The sequence below is a fragment of the Bombyx mori genome, chromosome 14 (genome assembly GCF_030269925.1).
Source record: "Bombyx mori chromosome 14, ASM3026992v2".
In the NCBI taxonomy this organism is placed as follows: domain Eukaryota; kingdom Metazoa; phylum Arthropoda; class Insecta; order Lepidoptera; family Bombycidae; genus Bombyx; species Bombyx mori.
The window spans coordinates 210,907-230,091 of NC_085120.1; the positions used below are offsets into that span (position 1 = coordinate 210,907).

Here is a 19,185-nt window from a genome sequence, read left to right on the forward strand (position 1 = left end):
GCATCATCATAAATTCACCCCATAACGTGGATAACTTATGTATAAGCAACAGTTTTGGTCATGTTCGTGTTCGTTCGTCCTCTGTACGATTGTGTTGAAGCTCAGGTACTACAATATTGCTATCGGTATTCACGGGTCGCATTCCGTTAGGTATTCATAAACCAAAAGTTTGTCTTCATTGTGAACAGCTAACCGTTTTATTGCATTTTATCTACCCCATATTGAAATCAGAAGCGTGATAGCTTTTATTTTTGATGAGTCTCAATTGCAGAAGGTTTCATAAAACCGTTTAAAATTTCGCCTGAATCTGAACACGGATAACACTTAAACCACTTCACGAGAGATGTGAACAGACTGGACTTACGATAGTATTACATGATCCTTCGCAAACAGGAAACCACTTACTAGCGGATGGGATTGCAAACAATGTTAAGCAAAATTATAGGGACAAAGCTAGGTTTTACATTCCACACGGGCGCGATGTCACACGCGCCTGATGCTAAGTGGTAACCGAAAACCGCAAGTGTCGCCGACAATCTTGGGAGATAAATTTCTTAATTTACGCGCTATTATTGGCATTGGCAGTGGCTGCTATTTGGCCATTGCTCGCCCACCGCTGACATCAGGGATATAAGAAAAACTATTGTACATTTTAAAACTTTTGTTATAAATTATTAAATACAACAAAATCTCTAAAGTTCCTTTGCTTTTATGTTAAACTAGACCACGCCTTATTTGATGTTAAGTTGTTACTGTAGTCCATAGACATCACAAAATTAATCTCGTTCATTAAAATATTTGATTTCAAATCACGACCCGGAGTCGCGCTCTGAGCGACTCAGTGGCGTCCTTAACGCCGGCGTCGTCCCAATAACTCAATCCTACAACGCGACCAATAACCACCATGTCGATACTACACCTCTCGGAACAATCCCGAAGCGATCGCGCATACACACTCCGAGATATTTCTGATTTATTCTAACAATACTTGCTATTGATTGTTCTAATGCCTCTTGATGCCATACCGCTTGACCTATTCTGGAAAGGATTAAAGAAAGGTAATTTAAGATATGAATAAAACATCCCGTGACCCGGCCGAGCAGTGGCATGCGCGAGTCACGTGAGGCGAGGGCCGCCGCAGAAAGCTCCTTTGTAAATTTTCTCAAAGAAAAGTTATCACAACATTGTACACGTTTGAAATAACAAGGCGAAATCTGTTTGTACAGGCCGCCGGCCGAGACTGAGCGCTACCGCTGCAAACGGATGAGCCTTCAAATTTTCTTTTAGACGTCATAGACTGTTAAAAAGAATGTTAAAGACTTAAGATCCAATGCGTGCTACGAGCAACTCCAGTATGAGGAGTATGTACGTACTGTCCCTCAGTACTGCTGCGTGGAGTGGTACGAGCCCCTGGACTCTGTGGCATGTTGCTACACGACATTAGACATTGGCACAAGCATGTAGGGCGCTACTTTCAGTATTGAATTATATATTTATTTCATAGGTGGGTGGACGAGCTCACGGCCCACCTGATATTAAATGGTTACCGGAGCCCATAGACATCTACAACGTAAATGCCGCTACCTACCTTGAGATATGAGTTCTAAGGTCTCAGTATGGTACAACGGCTACCTCACCCTTCAAACCGAAACGCATTACTGCTTCACGGCAGAAATAAGCAGGGCGATGGTACCTACCCGCGTGGAATCACAAGGTTTAAAATATACCGGTACCGACACTAGGTCGTCCACAACCAGGCAGCGTACTCACTATATAAATGTACTTAATAATTGAATAATTAAGACGTTTACATTAGGTGAGGATATAATTTCCCAAGTTCTCGGCGTCACCTTACCGCAGTCCGGTCTGTCTTCAGGGAAATCATTAATGAAACGAAAGTCGACTGTTTCGTAGTTTTTACGGCGAAACTTTTAGTACTTTTAGAGCTTATTGAGCTCAGGTTAATAAGTCGTATAAAGAGTCAACATTTTACTTTTGGGGATTACATTTTCTTCGTAGCTTTAAAGCGCGATGAAAGTATGACACTATAGAATAACTACCAATCAAGATTTTTTTATAATATTATGGACACTAAAAAGTGTGAGTATTTGTGTTTGTATGGTGTGTGTGTGTGTGGGTGTTAGTGCGTGTTTCTAGAGATCCGCATTCGGACGGAAAGCAAGGACACCCTTTGATCATTACTTGACCTTTTCCTTATCTAACTAACTATATGTATGTAATCATTACAAATCTAAATTTTGAAGTCGAACTTAATAGCGCCCAGTCACTGTAGGACAACGAACGAAAAGCAATCAATCCAGCAATATGCTTCTGTACAATACCTTTAAAGTAAGCACTTGGACAACAAGGTGCCCATACCATTATGACATCATCCTTACTGTATATCCTTCCCTAATAGCCAGATACCCTGATCCTAGTGTGAGGATGCACTGTGACCCCGTAGAAGGATACCTACTCAAACTTGAACCTAATACCGGATCTTACTGTCGATGCCTATGTAGTTATGAATGACCTCGTAAATAAGACATCAACAAGCCGTCAAAGTCCTCGTGTTAAGCCATTAACATATAAATTAAAATATATCTCGTGTGTCTGTACGACGACTAGAAATTAATCTTGAATAATTATTCATTGTCGACACAGATTTTGATCGTGTTATTGGCTCAGTGGCATTAAGCTTGCATGACAATCTGGGAGTCGCAGGTTCGATTGTTTATAATTTGTCACTATTTTTCAAAACACTTTTTCCTACCTATGCTGATGGCCTTGAGAGGCTATTTCAGCTTCACCCTGACGTTTGTAGGTGAGCTCACGGGGCTCAACCGGAGAGTTGCTAACACTGACCCTAGCAAGAGCAGTGCTTCGCAGAATCTACCACCGGATCGGAAACGCGACCCACTCAGAAGATCCGGCGAAAAACTCAGTGGGCTAACAAAACACTAACGTACTGCTCGCTGTAGTGGAGACCCGTAGTGTATCCACTAGTTTCGTAGAAATAAACATTTCCGAGAGCTTAAGCTCGTCGCTGTTAAACAGAGAAAAAAGCGGAGACAGTTTCAGTCCACTTGAGCTGCGGCTGCGTGGAGCGAGCTTCCTGAAAAAGTTCTTACAACAATTTTTACCAACCAATACTAAACCTCTTCAAGAATAGACTTGACGAACTTGAAATTACGGACCTTTTTTTCCTACTAAACTCGTAACGTCAAGGGCTATGCCAATTAGTAGGTGAGCTCACGGGGCTATAACCTGAGGACGTTGCTAACGCTAGCCCTAGCAAGAGCAGCGCTTCGCAGAATCTACCACCGGATCGGAAACGCGACCCACTTAGAATATCCAGCGAGAAACTCTGTACGCTAATGAGCTTTGAAACACATGCGACGAACCAGAGAAAACTGCTCGTGTGCTTTGTAATAATGAAGGGTGTATTCGGCTATCTGTTCAACATAAAACATTCTAATCTCAATCTTTATTATATCATTTCACTTAATAAGCACTTAATATTAATGTAATGTGATTAAAAGAAGCCTGTCTTATCTCAATCAGCGGGATCCTCTGACCGAGCGAGGGCCGCGGGGGGTCGGACCCTCACACGATATTATATGCGCCACATCCATATAATCTTAGGATTAACTTTGGCGCGGTAATTACAGGGATGTTATTTGAATTCGTCGCAGGGCGTAGTCTTGGACGGCACGGATGGGGACCCCAGTCCGGCCTGGACCCTTATTACCCATGAGGAACCTCGTGCATAGAGGCGGGCGGCGGCGCTGAGTCTACCACGACGCCACATGAACTGTTCACCCACTTGATATACTTTATCAATCATTAGTACAATCGGTATTTTCGAATGGCATTTGGTCTTTCGTCCAACAATTGAATAAGTCTCTGGCGTAATTCAATTATTTAGAAGTTTATTTCGGAGGACGGCTTACAAAGGTAAATTTGATGGTTATTTTTGTCTTAAAGTTCAATTAGTTTGTTGGTCGAAGCTCGATGAGACATTCTCGTGTCATTAAACTGATTCGAGATAGAGCACGTACCTTAATAGGCGTTCTATCGTTTTCTTACATCGCCTTCATTTTCATTTGGACTTTATTTCGTGGAGATACGGCTGTAATCGTTCCGCGTTTGACAGTGTCGATTAATGCGTTCTTCTAGTGAACTTGAGACTGGGGTGCTTAAAATGACGTTGTGTTGGCCACGGGCTACGGTTACATCTAACGGCAGGTGAGCCGCCGATTTGATCCGTCGTCAGGCTCGCGGCGCACGCGGCGTAGCGCTGCGGGTACTAAAGCTTTCTTGATTGTGTTTCTATTTCAGAACTAACATTAATTTGGCAGACCGGCACACAGTCTGCTTAGTATTAAGCTGCCCGCTCCCCGACCTGAACGTAAGGCTTTACTTTAGGCTGCAGGCTCATCAGCCTGACGCCAACGAGAGACAAGTAGTGTCCAGTACAGCACGCAACCCTCGCACACTCCAATCCACTCAGTGTGGTGCCCCACTCCCACTAGTTAACGAATTCTATACTGTAATCTTTCGACAAAACTTGGAGCGTTTAACTTTCTTTGTTTTATTTACATTATCATCGTTTGTAGTTGTAATATTCTGGTTCGTAGCGAAAACATGAACGGGAAGTTGGATTAAAATATGCACATACAGATGTTGTCGGATTCAGCCTATGATTGAATAATATTGTTTTAGGGGGTAGTTTGAAAATATTTCAATAATAGTACGTTGTGACGTCACTAATCAGGAGTCACCTCATCCGGAGTGGGCTCATCTACTGCGTCATTGCGTCGGCTGTATCGCGCTCTGAACACTATAATAAGTTTATTTATTATCCATTCAATTTATTATAAGATATTTCATATTGCCGTTTTATCCGCAAGAATAACATCATGAAATAAAAATCAAACCGTAATTATTGGCGGTAGGACCTCTTGAGAGTCCGCATGGGTAGGTACCACGTAATGCGTTTCGGTTTGAAGGGTGAGACAACCGTTGTGACTAAACTGAGATCTTAGAACTTATATCTTTTCAAGGTGGGTGGCGGCATTTACGTTGTAGATGTCTATGGGCTCGATAACCACTTAACACCCGGTAGGCCGTGAGCTCGTCCACCCAACTAAGCAATAAAAAAAAGAAACATATTTATTACACAAAATATGGATTATTATTTGCCATCGTAGAATGGCTCCAATACTTGTACCTAAACACAGTTATTTTTTAATAACATGATATTTATATTTTATAGGTTACACTATTTTCTAGATTATTTTCAATAAATTAATTTCAGATTTATCATTTTAGCATGAAGTGTGGTCATATTCTTAGTTCTGCTGATCTACGGCTGGCTTTGAACCCGTACTCCCGAATGCGCCACACGAAACCTAGTCAGTTAACATATACTTTAAGAGCACAATAAGCTTTAAGCTTAGAAACTTTTATAAATTATCTCTACTACGAGTATTCGAATTCACTTGAAAACAACGCTTCAAAAGCTCAAAAGGCTGCGCAGAACTTTCACTTCCGTCTTTTCGAACTTGTAGTTCTAAAGCTGTCATTACGTAGTTACATAAAGTATATCGTAAAGTTTAAAAGCTCAAAGTTTAAACCTTAACGTATTTCCATATGTAAATCAGTTTATGTTCGCGGGTGCTCACGCTGGTCACTGAGACACAGGGCGCCCCCGGCACAGTGGTGCCGCGCTGAGACGTATTAACGAAACCACATACTCAAAACTGGACCCGGACCAATATATTTTATGAATGTTGGACTCTTATTGACTATGTTAATGGACATTGTTAATGAATATTATTTACTCTGCACTACTTTACTTACACCTTTGGTTGACTGGTAGAGAATGTCTTAGGCATCAAGTCCGCCAATGTAGATAAATACATGAAGTGTAATAAATAAATAAAATAATAACACATTTGATGTATATTTAAGTCCATTGTTAATCCGGGGTCCTTGCCTGTTTCTGCCGCGACATGCCGCCGCACGACCCACACAGTCCTTCAATGCGTCGAACGCGCATCGTAAGGTCCGGTAGTGGATACTAACTTATAGGTCATTTCCGTTGTAATTACAAAATGTGTATTTTTATATACCTACGCTTACCTTGTCTCATTATGAATGAGTTAATTTTACTTGAATACATTATGTAGCCGTTTTCATTCGCTCTCCTCCGATGAGTTGTGAAATATTAAAAGCAAACAACCCCTGTGAACCCTGCTCTAAGCGTATTTAAGCACAAAATACTAAAACGTGCTTGAAAGTAAATTTCACTTTTACATACATGTATATGAGCTCTTGAGAACTCACTTCTGACCTCAATTAGGTTGCTTCTGTAGCTTCAGTATTGATCATGAACGAGTAATCAGAAATAAATGGAAGTGCGTTTATGTACTTAACAATTACTAAAGTAAATTTATTCAAATTCAAATTCAAATTCAAAATCATTTATTTCAACTTAGATGTCAGTATGACACACTTGTTGAATGTCAAAATACAAATAACAATGTTAACTCTACCACCTTTATTATTATTTATATTATATATATAATTATCCCATGTCAAGCTGGGATGATCATTGGACTAGTGTACTCACTGACCAGCTGTTAGACCATAGTTCACATCTAAGAGTACTGTTTCATTGAGATCACGGCTGCAAGAGTGTTCAACACTCTTATAGGTATAACTACCCCCATTCTATTTTAAAAAGCCAATATAAATTGAACCACCATCCCCTACAACTATTCAACCATGAAGCTCAAGGTAACTGGCCCAATTGAAACAGCTTAAGTTGAACCGCCTCTGGGCTTAAATGTTGTAAAGTGAAGCTCAAGATATGTGGTTACACTGAAAGCTCATTTGGAATTCAATCATACAGTTTTGTAAACAAGCTCTGAGGATATTCTTGGGACTTTTATTAGAATAGCCGGCATTTTTGTGTGACGCCATATAGCTTTTAAATAGTTATAGAGCTTTCGAAAGCTTATTTTATCTTGGCTGAGGTACAAGTGTGTTTGCCGAAAAGCACTCTTTTTGCAGGAGCCAAGTTGTTAAAATGTTTAACTCATAGTTTGTCGTACTTATGTCCAGCTGTCCAAGTTGAACGAAAGTTTGTGAATAGAAGTGAAACTGTTACAGATCCGACTCGTCCTCTACGTATCAAATCGTTAAAGAATAATAGTATACTAGGTATGAGCGTTAGGATATTTAATAAACTACCGAAGAAATTAAGAGACTTAGACGATTTTCATTTCAAAAAAAAAACTAAAAGATAATCTTATTAGTGAAAATTATTATCACATAAATGATTTTCTTAGGGACGACATTGAAAATAAATTGATTTTTTAATTATTAGTTGAATTATGGATGAGTGAATGGTAAATTATATAATATTATAACTATGCACTGCACTAAAATTCGCATGTCAAACAATGACAAAGCATACACCAGCTGCTTTTAACTTTATGTAATAACTCAGTTTCACTATGCTTGGCGAATAAACGATTTCTTTTTTTCTTTCTTTTTTTCTTAAATCTTGTTTTAAATAAATCGTTTTATTATGATGATAAGTGATCACTCAGCACAAAGAGATCAACAAACGTAATTAGCACCAGCCATCGTACACAGAACAACGGCTGCCTCACCTGAACGAGGTTTCTGTCTTGCCTTCCACTGGGCTACCGAGTTCTAGAAATGCAATATAATTCATAGTGAACTGAATATTAAACCCACAGACCGCCGCGCCCGGTTCGACATATTGCGATGACTTTACAAATAAACTTCGGTACTAAAGCCTTCACGAAGCAATAACTGTCTGTGTGTGCGTGGAGTATTTATAATAAGAAAGTATGTTAATAGAAGGAAAAAAACCATATAAAAATGTTAGTTGAACCAAAAGTCTTTCGAGACGTTAAGATTTGTTGACATTAAAATCCCTTATGTTTGTCTTTAATCATACGACGCGCGCGTGTGTGTGTGTGTGTGTGTGAGGACAGAAATGAGACAATCTGTGATTTTAAATACAGAATTTCCATCTTAACTCATGTACAATATGATTTGTTTCTATATACTCGTATATATAAACTAATGTTTTATTTCCGAAGATGTTAGTTACTTAAGGAACTGTTGGTCCCGCAGGAAGCGTCGTTGTCACTCGGCGGATCGATCTCCCACATGACGTGGGCATTATCATTATCACGTTATCTTGCACGTTTTGTTAGCGTGATAAGCTTTAAGAACGCCTTCCGTTCCAAGAAGAACTGACGTCATACAGCTGGTCATTAAATTTAAAATCATATTTGACTTCAACCTGCCGACCCGGCTGATCGGGGATAGGGATTCAGATAGACATCTTCTTTCTTGTACTGAAAGTAGACGAGAGCAGCCAAGTTGATAGTTTCCTAGCCTCAAACCTGTCAGGAATAAATTCTAATGTGAAGGATGAGATAGTTTGAACGGCGGGGCAGCCGTTGTAACTATACTGAGACCTTAGAGTCCTTAGAGAGCAAGATCATATTTCAAGGTGGGTGGCGCATTTACGTTGTAAGCTCTATGGTATGCTGTATGGCAGCTCTATGGTAGTAACAAAACAGTCGCTTATATCGACACTACATATTGATAAGGTACGACTTCCGGAACAACGCGTGACACTGTAAGGTGCGTCTTACAAATACAAATAACGATATAATTAATGCGCTCAATAAAACCCTAAAATACCGTTTCAAGCTCAAAATTTATAAAAATAACTAGCTGTACCCGTCCGCTTCGTTGGACATTTAAAATTAACATTATTATTTCTCACCCCCACAAAGATTCTCATCATTAACGCCCTCAACTGGTGTGGGGAGTCCAACACTCCTATAAATATTAGCCTATCCATTAAGTACATGTATTTTCTACATGGATACCAAGTTTCAAGTCAATCGGTTGTGTGGTTCAGTAGTTATAACGGGACATCCGTAAAAACCACTGTAGATTTATATATTAGTATAAATTCATTTTCCATCACAAATGTCTCCGATTAACAACGCCTCAAAGTCCAAAGTTACATACAATCGTATAACACAGGGGAAAAGCTTTCGCAAGCGCGAACTACTACGATCCCTCTTTCCGGTTGGGCTTCTATTTTGAGAACAAATTAAACATCATTAATATTTCCAAGGAGTCAGCAGGTGATCAGGAACTTCGCGTCACCGTATACTTGAACTATGTATTGTTTGTAGAGGTAGGGGTCATGACGTCATTTAATCACACACGGTAAACAGATGAATGTTTTATCCAAATTATAAAATAAAAAGATAAGTTGCAAAAGGACTCTTTTTTTATGTTTTTTTTTATTGCCTAGATGTGTGGACGAGCTCACAGCCTACCTGGTGTTAAGTGGTTACTGGAGCCCATAGACATCTACAACGTAAATGCAGCACACGCCTTGAAACTTATAGTTCTAAGGTCTCAGTATAGTTACAACGGCTGCCCCACGCTTCAAACCGAAACGCATTACTGCTTCACGGCAGAAATAGGTGTGGCAGTGGTACCGACCCGTGCGGACTCACAAGAGGTCCTACCACCAGTGATTACGCAAATTATAATTTTGCGGGTTTGATTTTTATTACACGATGTTATTCCTTCACCGTGGAAGTCAATCGTGAACAATTGTTAAGTACGTATTTCATTAGAAAAATTGGTACCCGCCTCCGGGATTCGAACACCGGTGCATCGCTACACACAAATGCACCGGATTTCTTATCCTTTTGGCCACGACGATTTCAAAATCCTTCGACTCTCTTACATCGTGTCAAAGGATACCGGGGACACGCAGCGTCTCGGCCCCAGTGCTGCTCACGAGCCACGCGCCTCCCCCCATGACCACCAGAACGATCCAGCAGTCGGATTATGTGATCAATAGAGCTCAGAGCTCCTAGTGTTTAAGCCGGCTACTGACATTTTTATTATAAGACTTACACTTCACGGAAGTTTTTCGTGAACATTAGTTGAGTGTGTGTTTTAATTAAAAATATTGGTACCCTACAGGACTTGAACTCTGCCATGGTCTCATCGCTCCATGCACCCTTCCGAATCTTATCTTTTAGGTCACGGCATCAAGTATTCTGTATTATAATAGCAAGCAGGTTGGGGAGTCAAACAGTGTAGGCCACGTTATAGCAATGAATGGCCAAACGCGTGCGTCCACCTCCTATAATACCGAGCATATGGAGCGAAGTGAACCCGACTAATCCGCTTCCTTCCATTAACTGATACCAGATAATTGTCACGCTAGCCCCGAAATAATTGACACGGCCATTTAGCGTCAAGACTTGCCCTAGCCGGGTAGTTTGCACGAACGCGGCTAAGTACAGAATAATGATCTTACACAAACAGCTTAAAAATAAACAAAGGACTTTTATTACTTTTTGGTAATTTAGAGAGACAGGTGGCCTCATGCTCCACCTCATTTCAAGTGGTCAAGGAGCCCATAGTCATCACCTCGTACACCTACCGGGCGGGCTGGCCGTGTGCGCTCTACCCGTAGATAGCAAACCTTGTTTCGTATCGCAGAATGCTGTCGGCTTGTCTCCCATTGTTGCTGGTGCTGGGCGCCGCGCTCGCCGCCGAGCAGGTTGCCGAGCATGGCGCCGAGCAAGTCGCCGAGCATGCGGCCCCGCTGGAGAAGCGCTCGCCCCAGTACGACTTCGGTCTCGGCAAGCGCGCCTACAGCTATGTCTCCGAGTACAAGAGGCTTCCCGTCTATAACTTTGGATTGGGAAAGAGGTATGTAGTTTATTTATTTATTTAGTCTACTTACAAATTAACAGTATAAACCAAAACATTTGTAAAGTATTAATAATTAGCTGAAGTAATTCCTAACAACAACCATCATGGAATATATCCATTTCCGGAGCATAGGCTAGCAAGCCATTGAGTAGCGAGACAGCACGATGCGTCGGAGAGTTAGCGGTGTGCTGCGTAGTTAATGGGATACTTTCAGTTAGAGGATATTATTATCATAATTTTGGCACGTGAACAAAGAAGGTGCTGGATGGATAGTATTACGTTGCGTGTTCCCAGGTCTCGCCCGTACTTGTTCGGTCTGGGCAAGCGGTCGGCGGGCGCGGAGCAGCCTGATGACGACATCTCCAACGAAGCCGACCAGAACACACTCGATGAACTCTTCGATCAATATGATGACTCTGCAGGTATATACTTGATACAGTTCCGAGGTACTTATACACATGTATATGTATACACACACAACCAAAGTCGCAGTTGAATATAACAAGTGTCCCGTGCTTCTAGCCGCACATAGCCGTGAGTGTGTTGTGGCAGGACTGGACCGGGTGGCACTCCCTGTGTGCTCTCACAATACGCCACAACAATTTTATACTGTACTGTCTTCAATTGAAAAATAAGAATTCTCAAATGCTAGAATGATGCTAGTAATGGCCAAAGTTGTGTTAATATGGTTCTATAAGCATCACAACGAGCTTTACGGTCATATATACACACAATTGACTCCTCTCCCCAATGTTTTCTTTATTTTATTCTCCTTATAATTTGCACTTCAGTGGGATTTATCATTTAAATAAATTATTCACACAAGCTTTGATTAAGTCGTCCAGTCAATAACAAAGATAATCTATTAATGTTGACTGTCGGCTGATGCTCAGACTTCGCGATGATCAAGTTGAGGACTAAACAAATTTTACATTTATTTATTTATTTATTATGTTGCACCAACAAAGTGATCATCAATACAAAACATTGACAAATTGACAAAAGTTCATGGCAGATGTCACCTCAATTATAGGTGCGGTGCAATCGACAGTGCATTAACAACAAAAATAAAAAATAAAATATAACTTAGATTTGATAACTTAGATTAGATTTGATTGATTGCTTAAGATTAATTTATTTAATTGCAAAATGAACCGCGACAGATTTTTACATGTCGTTGTTCCAGCACTTCACACGTCAAGGTCATGAAAAAAAATTAACGCTTCAATTTTCATAATAACGTTGGTCTCGATCCATTGAATTAGCATAATTTTGTTAAATCAGTCGATCTAATAATTTAACTTCGAAACATAACGAAACATAGTTTTTAAAATGTAGTGTACCGTGTGCCCACAAAATTATTTTTTTTTTTTTTTCAATACAAAAGTTACCCTTAACAAAACTTAATTCCTATCGGTTGAAAAGTGCCGTATTCTTACAGTCTAAAGACGATTGAATTAATTGTGAAACCCCTACTGCGACATATATTGTAAATTATAGCAAGACTAGCTGAGAGCACGGGATTTTCCGGATCTAAATTATGTGTCCTGGTTAGGATTACAACGTTTGAAGGACTTTAACCTCATGGGATATAAATGGGTCCCGGTAACCACTAAGCATCAGATGGGCTGTTTCAGAACAAATTACAACTGCCAGCCTCCACACGATCTCTCCCGGAAGAGCAATAACTGGACCCGGGAGAGATCAACAACCGGTGGTTTGCAGATTATTTTGTTTTTTTGTTATGTTTGTGCACACGGTACTTTTCCGTATAATTACGTTACTTTTGAAATGTTATATAAATAGGCTAATAATGCTATTAATGCGTAATTAGAGACATTCGAGGTTAATTTTGGAAAATTATTTAAATAATTTAATATTGTACAGGCTACGAATTCATATTCGAATTACTCTTTTAATTAGTTGACGTTGGCAGCAGCACGTAGTTAGTTGTACATCTATACTATTAACAGTCTCAACACAGTACTTCTAGTCGTCCAACAAGCGAGCAATGCAGTACATCTCGAGAACAAAGTATCTAATCTAAAAGTTGAGAGGATTCGGAGCGTCCTCCGTGATAGAAAAAAAAAACAGTAATTAATTGTAAGTAGCTGTCCCAACAGGTTACGTGGAGAAACGCGCTAGGCCTTACAGCTTCGGACTCGGGAAGCGCTTCGCCGAGGAGCCCGCGGAGGACAAGCGGGCGCGCATGTACAGCTTCGGCCTCGGGAAGAGGGCGCGCTCCTACAGCTTTGGACTCGGAAAGCGCTTAAGCAGCAAGTTCAACTTCGGGCTCGGCAAGCGGCAGAGAGACATGCATCGGTTCAGTTTCGGCCTCGGGAAGCGATCGGAAGACGACACCAGTGAGAACTACATCGACGCTTAAGTTAGAGATTGAGTCGAGTTGATTCCTGCATTAGGACTTGCGTGGTGTTTGTAAACGACTCCCGCATTATTAATAATACGCTGTTAACTGTACACTAAATAAGTTTTCTTATGTTTTTTGTGTGCCAGGTTTATATGTACCTAATATTGAATAAGACAAGCTGAATAAGTAAAGACTTTCTTGCAAAAAAATTATCCATTTTTACAAAATCATTGAAGCCTGCAATTATTTTTAATTATCCTAAAATCAATTTTAATCAGGAGTGACGGACAGATTTTCAATACAAAATTCAATTAATATTTACTTATAAAATGTCGCTCAATTATTTATCCTATTAATGTAACACAAATTGAAATTAAACCAAAAACGATTGTATTTTGGAACGAATCCGACTCATATTATTGTAAAATATACTGTTTGTAGATTGCTACAACATAATGACTAGTATTACTAAAATAAACACTACAAATAGGTCAAATGTGCTTGAGCAGGAAATAGAAGAGAATACAACTGTTATCGTGTCGTGACTCACATATCACATACATCACACTCACACATTTGAAGTCGTCGTGGCCTAACGGATAAGACGTCCGGTGCATTCGTGTTGAGCGATGCACCGGTGTTCGAATCCCGCAGGCGGGTACCAATTTTTCTAATGAAATACGTACTCAACAAATGTTCACGATTGATTTCCACGGTGAAGGAATAACATCGTGTAATAAAAATGAAACCCGCAAAATTATAATTTGCGTAATTACTGGTGGTAGGACCTCTTGTGAGTCCGCACGGGTAGGTACCACCACCCTGCCTATTTCTGCCGTGAAGCAGTAATGCGTTTCGGTTTGAAGGGTGGGGCAGCCGTTGTAACTATAATTGAGACCTTAGAACTTATATCTCAAGGTGGGTGGCGCATTTACGTTGTAGATGTCTATGGGCTCCAGTAACCACTTAACATCAGGTGGGCTGTGAGCTCGTCCACTCATCTAAGCAATAAAAAAAAAAAAAAAAAAAAAAAAAAATATTGTATATTGACTGGACCCGTGTTACTATACCAGTGCTATGACGGATGCGATCTCAAGCGAGTCTCACAGATGCAAGTGGTCCTTGCCCCTGATACTATCAATGACCATAGCTCTACTGTCATCACAGTATGAGCCCTTTGTTTTAAATAAAACATTATTAGTAGAGTCCATTTCGTTCTAAACTTATAAGAAGTTTTTATAAGAATGTAAAACCACGCAAGCTCTCTAGAGCAGCCAATACTCGACTGTATATTCTTTTAGTTTATTTTAATGAAAAAAGAATCTAGTTATTTCGAATGTCTAAGTAAAAATTCAGTATTTTAGTCTAAATATGAACTTTGAAGGGTGCAAAGCTCTCGGGGAGTTACAGCGGAATCTACATTGTCGCCAACGCTACGTTAACGTTGCGTGTGCCAGCTGCCATTTGTTAAATTTGTTCAAAAATAGAGTTTATAAGATAACAGGACATAGTATGTTGGATTTGCTTCAACTTATCAAACCAGTATGTAAGATCTAAGTATCACTGATCCAAATTCGTTGTAATGCATCCGAATCAGCCCGCAGCGCACCACGTCAGCTGCGATAAAACTTGCCTATTGACTCAGGAGTACTTGGCGAGTATTTCCAATGACACCTCTTGCGTGGCGTGTCTCGCGAGCACAATACAGATCTCACCGCCGCCGCACCGGCACCCGCAGAGTTGAGCACCACATCGTTCTTACCTCTATAGAATAATTTTGTATATTGTTGTTAGTACATATTTCGTACTAAAGTTACTCGAAATGTTAGTAATAGTAGGAATAAACGTTACATTCATAACAACATAAGCATCGTGAACATTACAAGTCGTGTTTCATTTAATCCTTTAATTATTAACTTTGACGAGGGACGGGAGAAGGTTGGGCAATCTGCGGGCGTTTTTTTATTTCATTTTTATTGCTTAGATGGGTGGATGAGCTCACAGCCCACCTGGTGTTAAGTGCTTTCTGGAGCCCATAGACATCTACAACGTAAATGCGCCACCCACCTTGAGAGATATAAGTTCTAAGGTCTCAAGTATAGTTACAACGGCTGCCCCACCCTTCAAACCGAAACGCGTTACTGCTACACGGCAGAAATAGGCAGGGTGGTGGTACCTAACCGCGCGAACTCACAAGAGGTCCTACCACCAGTAATTACGCAAATTATAATTTTGCGGGTTTGATTTTTATTACACGATGTTATTGCTTCACCGTGGAAGTCAATCGTGAACATTTGCTGAGTACGTATTTCATTAGAAAAATTGGTACCCACCTGGGATTCGAACACCGGTGCATCGCTCAACACGAATGCACCGGACGTCTTATCCTTTAGGCCACGACGACTTCAATGCATTCACACTACAATACACATAAAATATGATTGTGTGGCAAAAAAATAAGGACTTTCAACATACTTCGCTGCCATCGATATATTATGCAAGTTTTTTTTTATTGCCCTTGTAGACAGACGGTCATACGACCCTTCTGATGACGAGTGGTTACAGTCGCCCATGGACTTCATCAATGCCAGGGGCAGAACCAAGCCGCTGCCTACCGTTAAAATCAACTTGCTGCTCTAGTTTTTGGGTGGACGGACATCGCAGTGTTACCTAGTACTACTACTTATCCTTCATTGAAACCGGATACCAGAATTACCTTCAGGGTTGCAACGACCTACTTCCTGTGCTCAAGGTTACTGGTAGGAAAGACAGGACAGGACAGGAAGTAGAAAAAAGAAGCTAATACTACTACGCTTCACGGATAACAGAGACGTCGTAGCAATAGGGCGAGGAGAGACCACACTAGCAGAGCTACTGTTGCAGCCATCATGTCTTTTAAATATCTTAAAAATATATACTCTTTAAACATCGTACATAATGTCCACGTAACATGAACAGTACAAATAAAAGTCACAAACATAATTGAATACCGAGTCTGTCAGAGAAGGTTCCAGAAGGGGCGGGCTCGGCTCGATTAAATAGTTCGGGCCGGCTGTTCCCGGGAGTGCCGTGCTCGCTCTGCAACGAAAACAGAACATTTAATACGATTCTGTCTGAGCTTTTGTTGGTGTTGACTTGTTCTTAATGCTTTATAGCGCACAGGACCCAGCGGCTGCGTGCTTTATGTTGACACCGAGGGGGCACGCTCTAGACATCACGTGGCCCGTAGCTTATCAGCCTTTGGCAGACCGGTAGCCATATCAACATCTTGTGTGACGATTTAGAACTGTTTCGACTTCATTCTAGTTTCGGCACAAACATATTACAAGTTTGAAAAGTTTGAAAGTAGATGGGTCCGATATGTACCTCTTGCGTTATTTTTGATGAACGTCGCCAGCGATGAGCTTATCACCGACATGCAGGCCTGTAGCACAGACACACCGACACCCTTAGTTGCGCAATATTGCTAGAATGTATGGCGGAGTAGACCGAGCGTGTAATGTTGTGTGAGGTCACCAGCCGCGCGTGTCTCCACGCCCTTAGTCTATTCCCCGGTGGCTGCATTGGGTAACGTGCAGTAGCTACAATAATATGAGTAATTGCTTTTACATCGAACTGCCAAATAATGATAAAGTTACATTTTTAGGTAGAGATATGCGGTAGATACGATAGGGCATTCATTAGTACATCTGTATTTGTATCTTGCGGGGTTGGGTGCTGCTACAATCATTAACCGCGATTGAGTAGTGCGGCTTGAAGAATAAAGCGATGTATTTTTTTTTACACGTGGACGAGAGTGCGACCGGCTTGGGACTTCCTGGTCACCGAAACCCACAACCTTGAGACATGGGGTCGAAGCCACAAATTCTTTGTATATCAGCTGGTCCATCGGGTAGCTGGAATACTTCGGAAATAATGAGTTCGACGTGACCGGTTCAGGCGTCCGATGGTTCAGTAACGAAATAACCGGACCAAAGACCTCTGAACTTCTTTATTGGTCTTGAATCTTTAATATGGTGTCTTAGAAGTTTTATATAACATGAAAATATTTCAATTAATCTTATGAATTAGGATGTGCCTCTGTGGAAGCCGTAGGAGCTTTGATAATTTCATCCCGTTTTTATTCGAAGATTTCTATCGATAACAGATTTCAGAAGTCGTCGTGGCCTAAAGCATAAAACATCCGGTGCATTCGTATCTAGCGATACACCGGTGTTCGAATCCCGCAGGCGGGTACCAATTTTTCTGATGAAATACGTACTTAACAACTGTTCACGATTGACTTCCCCGGTGAAGGAATAACATCGTGTAATAAAAATCAAACCCGCAAAATTATAGTTTTCGTAATTACTGGTGGTAGAACCTCTTGTCCGCACGAATAGGTACCACCACCCTGCCTATTTCTGCCGTGAAGCAGTACTGCGTTTCGATTTGAAGGATGGGGCAGCCTTTGTAACTATACTGAGACCTTAAAACTCTTATCTCAAGGTGGGTGGCGGCATTTACGTTGTAGGTGTCTATGGGCTCCCGTAACCGCTAAACATCAGGTGGGCCGCGAGCTCGTCCACCCAAGAAAACAATAAAAATTTTTTTTGGATAAAAATAGTTCTTGAAGTTATATACCAATAACAAAAATGAACCAGCTAAACATTACGGCCTCAACAGACAGACATCATTACATAATTCATATTAGTATTTGCTTTTAATTCATATTAAGCTTTTGTACAGCTTCTCAAAAAACAAATATTAAACTGAAGACTAAAAGTCACTAAAATATTACCTAATATAATATTGAGACTGGTTATATTTAATGATATTTGAACAAGTGAACTATATACGAGCGAGTTAGAAGTCGCCCTGCGTGCCGCGCGGGGGGCGAGGGGGCGTGGGGAGGGGTAGCTACGAAAGATTTACCCGAAGACAAAAAACTTGATAAATTCCATAAGCTTCATTCATTGTGATCATAGTAGATTGCTTTCTCACCGTAAACAATGTTACATCCTGCCTGGTATCGGGTAGTTATGCTCATAGATCCCATGTCATGTGAGGTCGAGGATACCGACTCAGCAGCAAATAGCGAGTTGGCTGTCCCTGGTCGTGCCGACGTAAATGGGCGACGGTAACCAGACAACAGCAGGTGAAGCGAGTGCTTGTCTGGCGACGATGGTAATACATGAAAGGAATCAATCGTATTTTACAATGGTTTTCCCACCCTTCATACAGGAACGCATGACTGCTTCGTGGCAGAAATAGATGAGATAGTGTTACTTACCCATCCGAGCTTACAAGACATCCTACCGCTCGTAAGTGTAGTAGATATTGTGTGTCATGTGCTTTTAGTAGTGCAGGCAATGTAACGTTAAGATAGAGGACTCGGCGAGCGCCTGCGCCCAGTTACTTTGAGGTAACAGTTGAGGTACAGTTAGGTTGAGGCAATTTAACAGAACTATAAATCTATACTTTATTAAATTAATATTATCAATATATTTTTATTGCTCAAGTGGGTGAAGGAGTTTACGGCTAAGTGGTCATCAAAGCCCATAGACATGTAGCGTGCAACACTCGGTCGCACTCGGGCGTCATCGGATGCGATCGGAGTTCCCGAACGCGCAGGTGTCCCGTGACGTTATACTGCGAGAGACGCGCGCGTCGATTTAAGTTGATTGTAAAACGTATTATAATTTTAGTTTTAATTGGTGTCTTGTAGTGCCTAGCGACTTGTTTACTCTTTTTACTTTATAATAGAATATTGTACACATATTATATTATATTATTGTTGAATTAGTGTGTTTGACTTTTATGTGTTCGGAGCATAATATCCCGAGAATACAAATAACAAACCACAGTGGTGACCCCGACGTGATTCAGTGTACAAGTTATAAATATATTAAATCGTTGCATTAACAAGGCATAGTGATGACTTCAAATAGCGGCAAGATGGACAGTACGAGCGAGGTTTGTCGTGTTGGTGTTAAAGTCCAATACAGACATCAACAATGTATATA

At 40.8% G+C, this 19,185-nt stretch overlaps 1 protein-coding gene across 3 annotated transcripts in view; it reads left to right on the plus strand.

Moving 5' to 3' along the window:
• Window positions 1-15,062, plus strand: part of AST-A (allatostatin A) — a 34,446-nt gene extending 19,384 nt beyond the window's left edge. Inside the window, 4 exon segments of one of the 3 annotated variants that reach the window (NM_001043571.1) lie at window positions 10,597-10,809; window positions 11,107-11,234; window positions 12,924-13,730; window positions 14,217-15,059. In NM_001043571.1, the coding sequence (NP_001037036.1) occupies window positions 10,598-10,809; window positions 11,107-11,234; window positions 12,924-13,198 (615 nt within the window). In that variant the 5' untranslated portion in view covers window position 10,597 and the 3' untranslated portion in view covers window positions 13,199-13,730; window positions 14,217-15,059. 3 annotated transcript variants of the gene reach the window in all.
• Window positions 15,063-19,185: the final 4,123 nt, after the last annotated feature.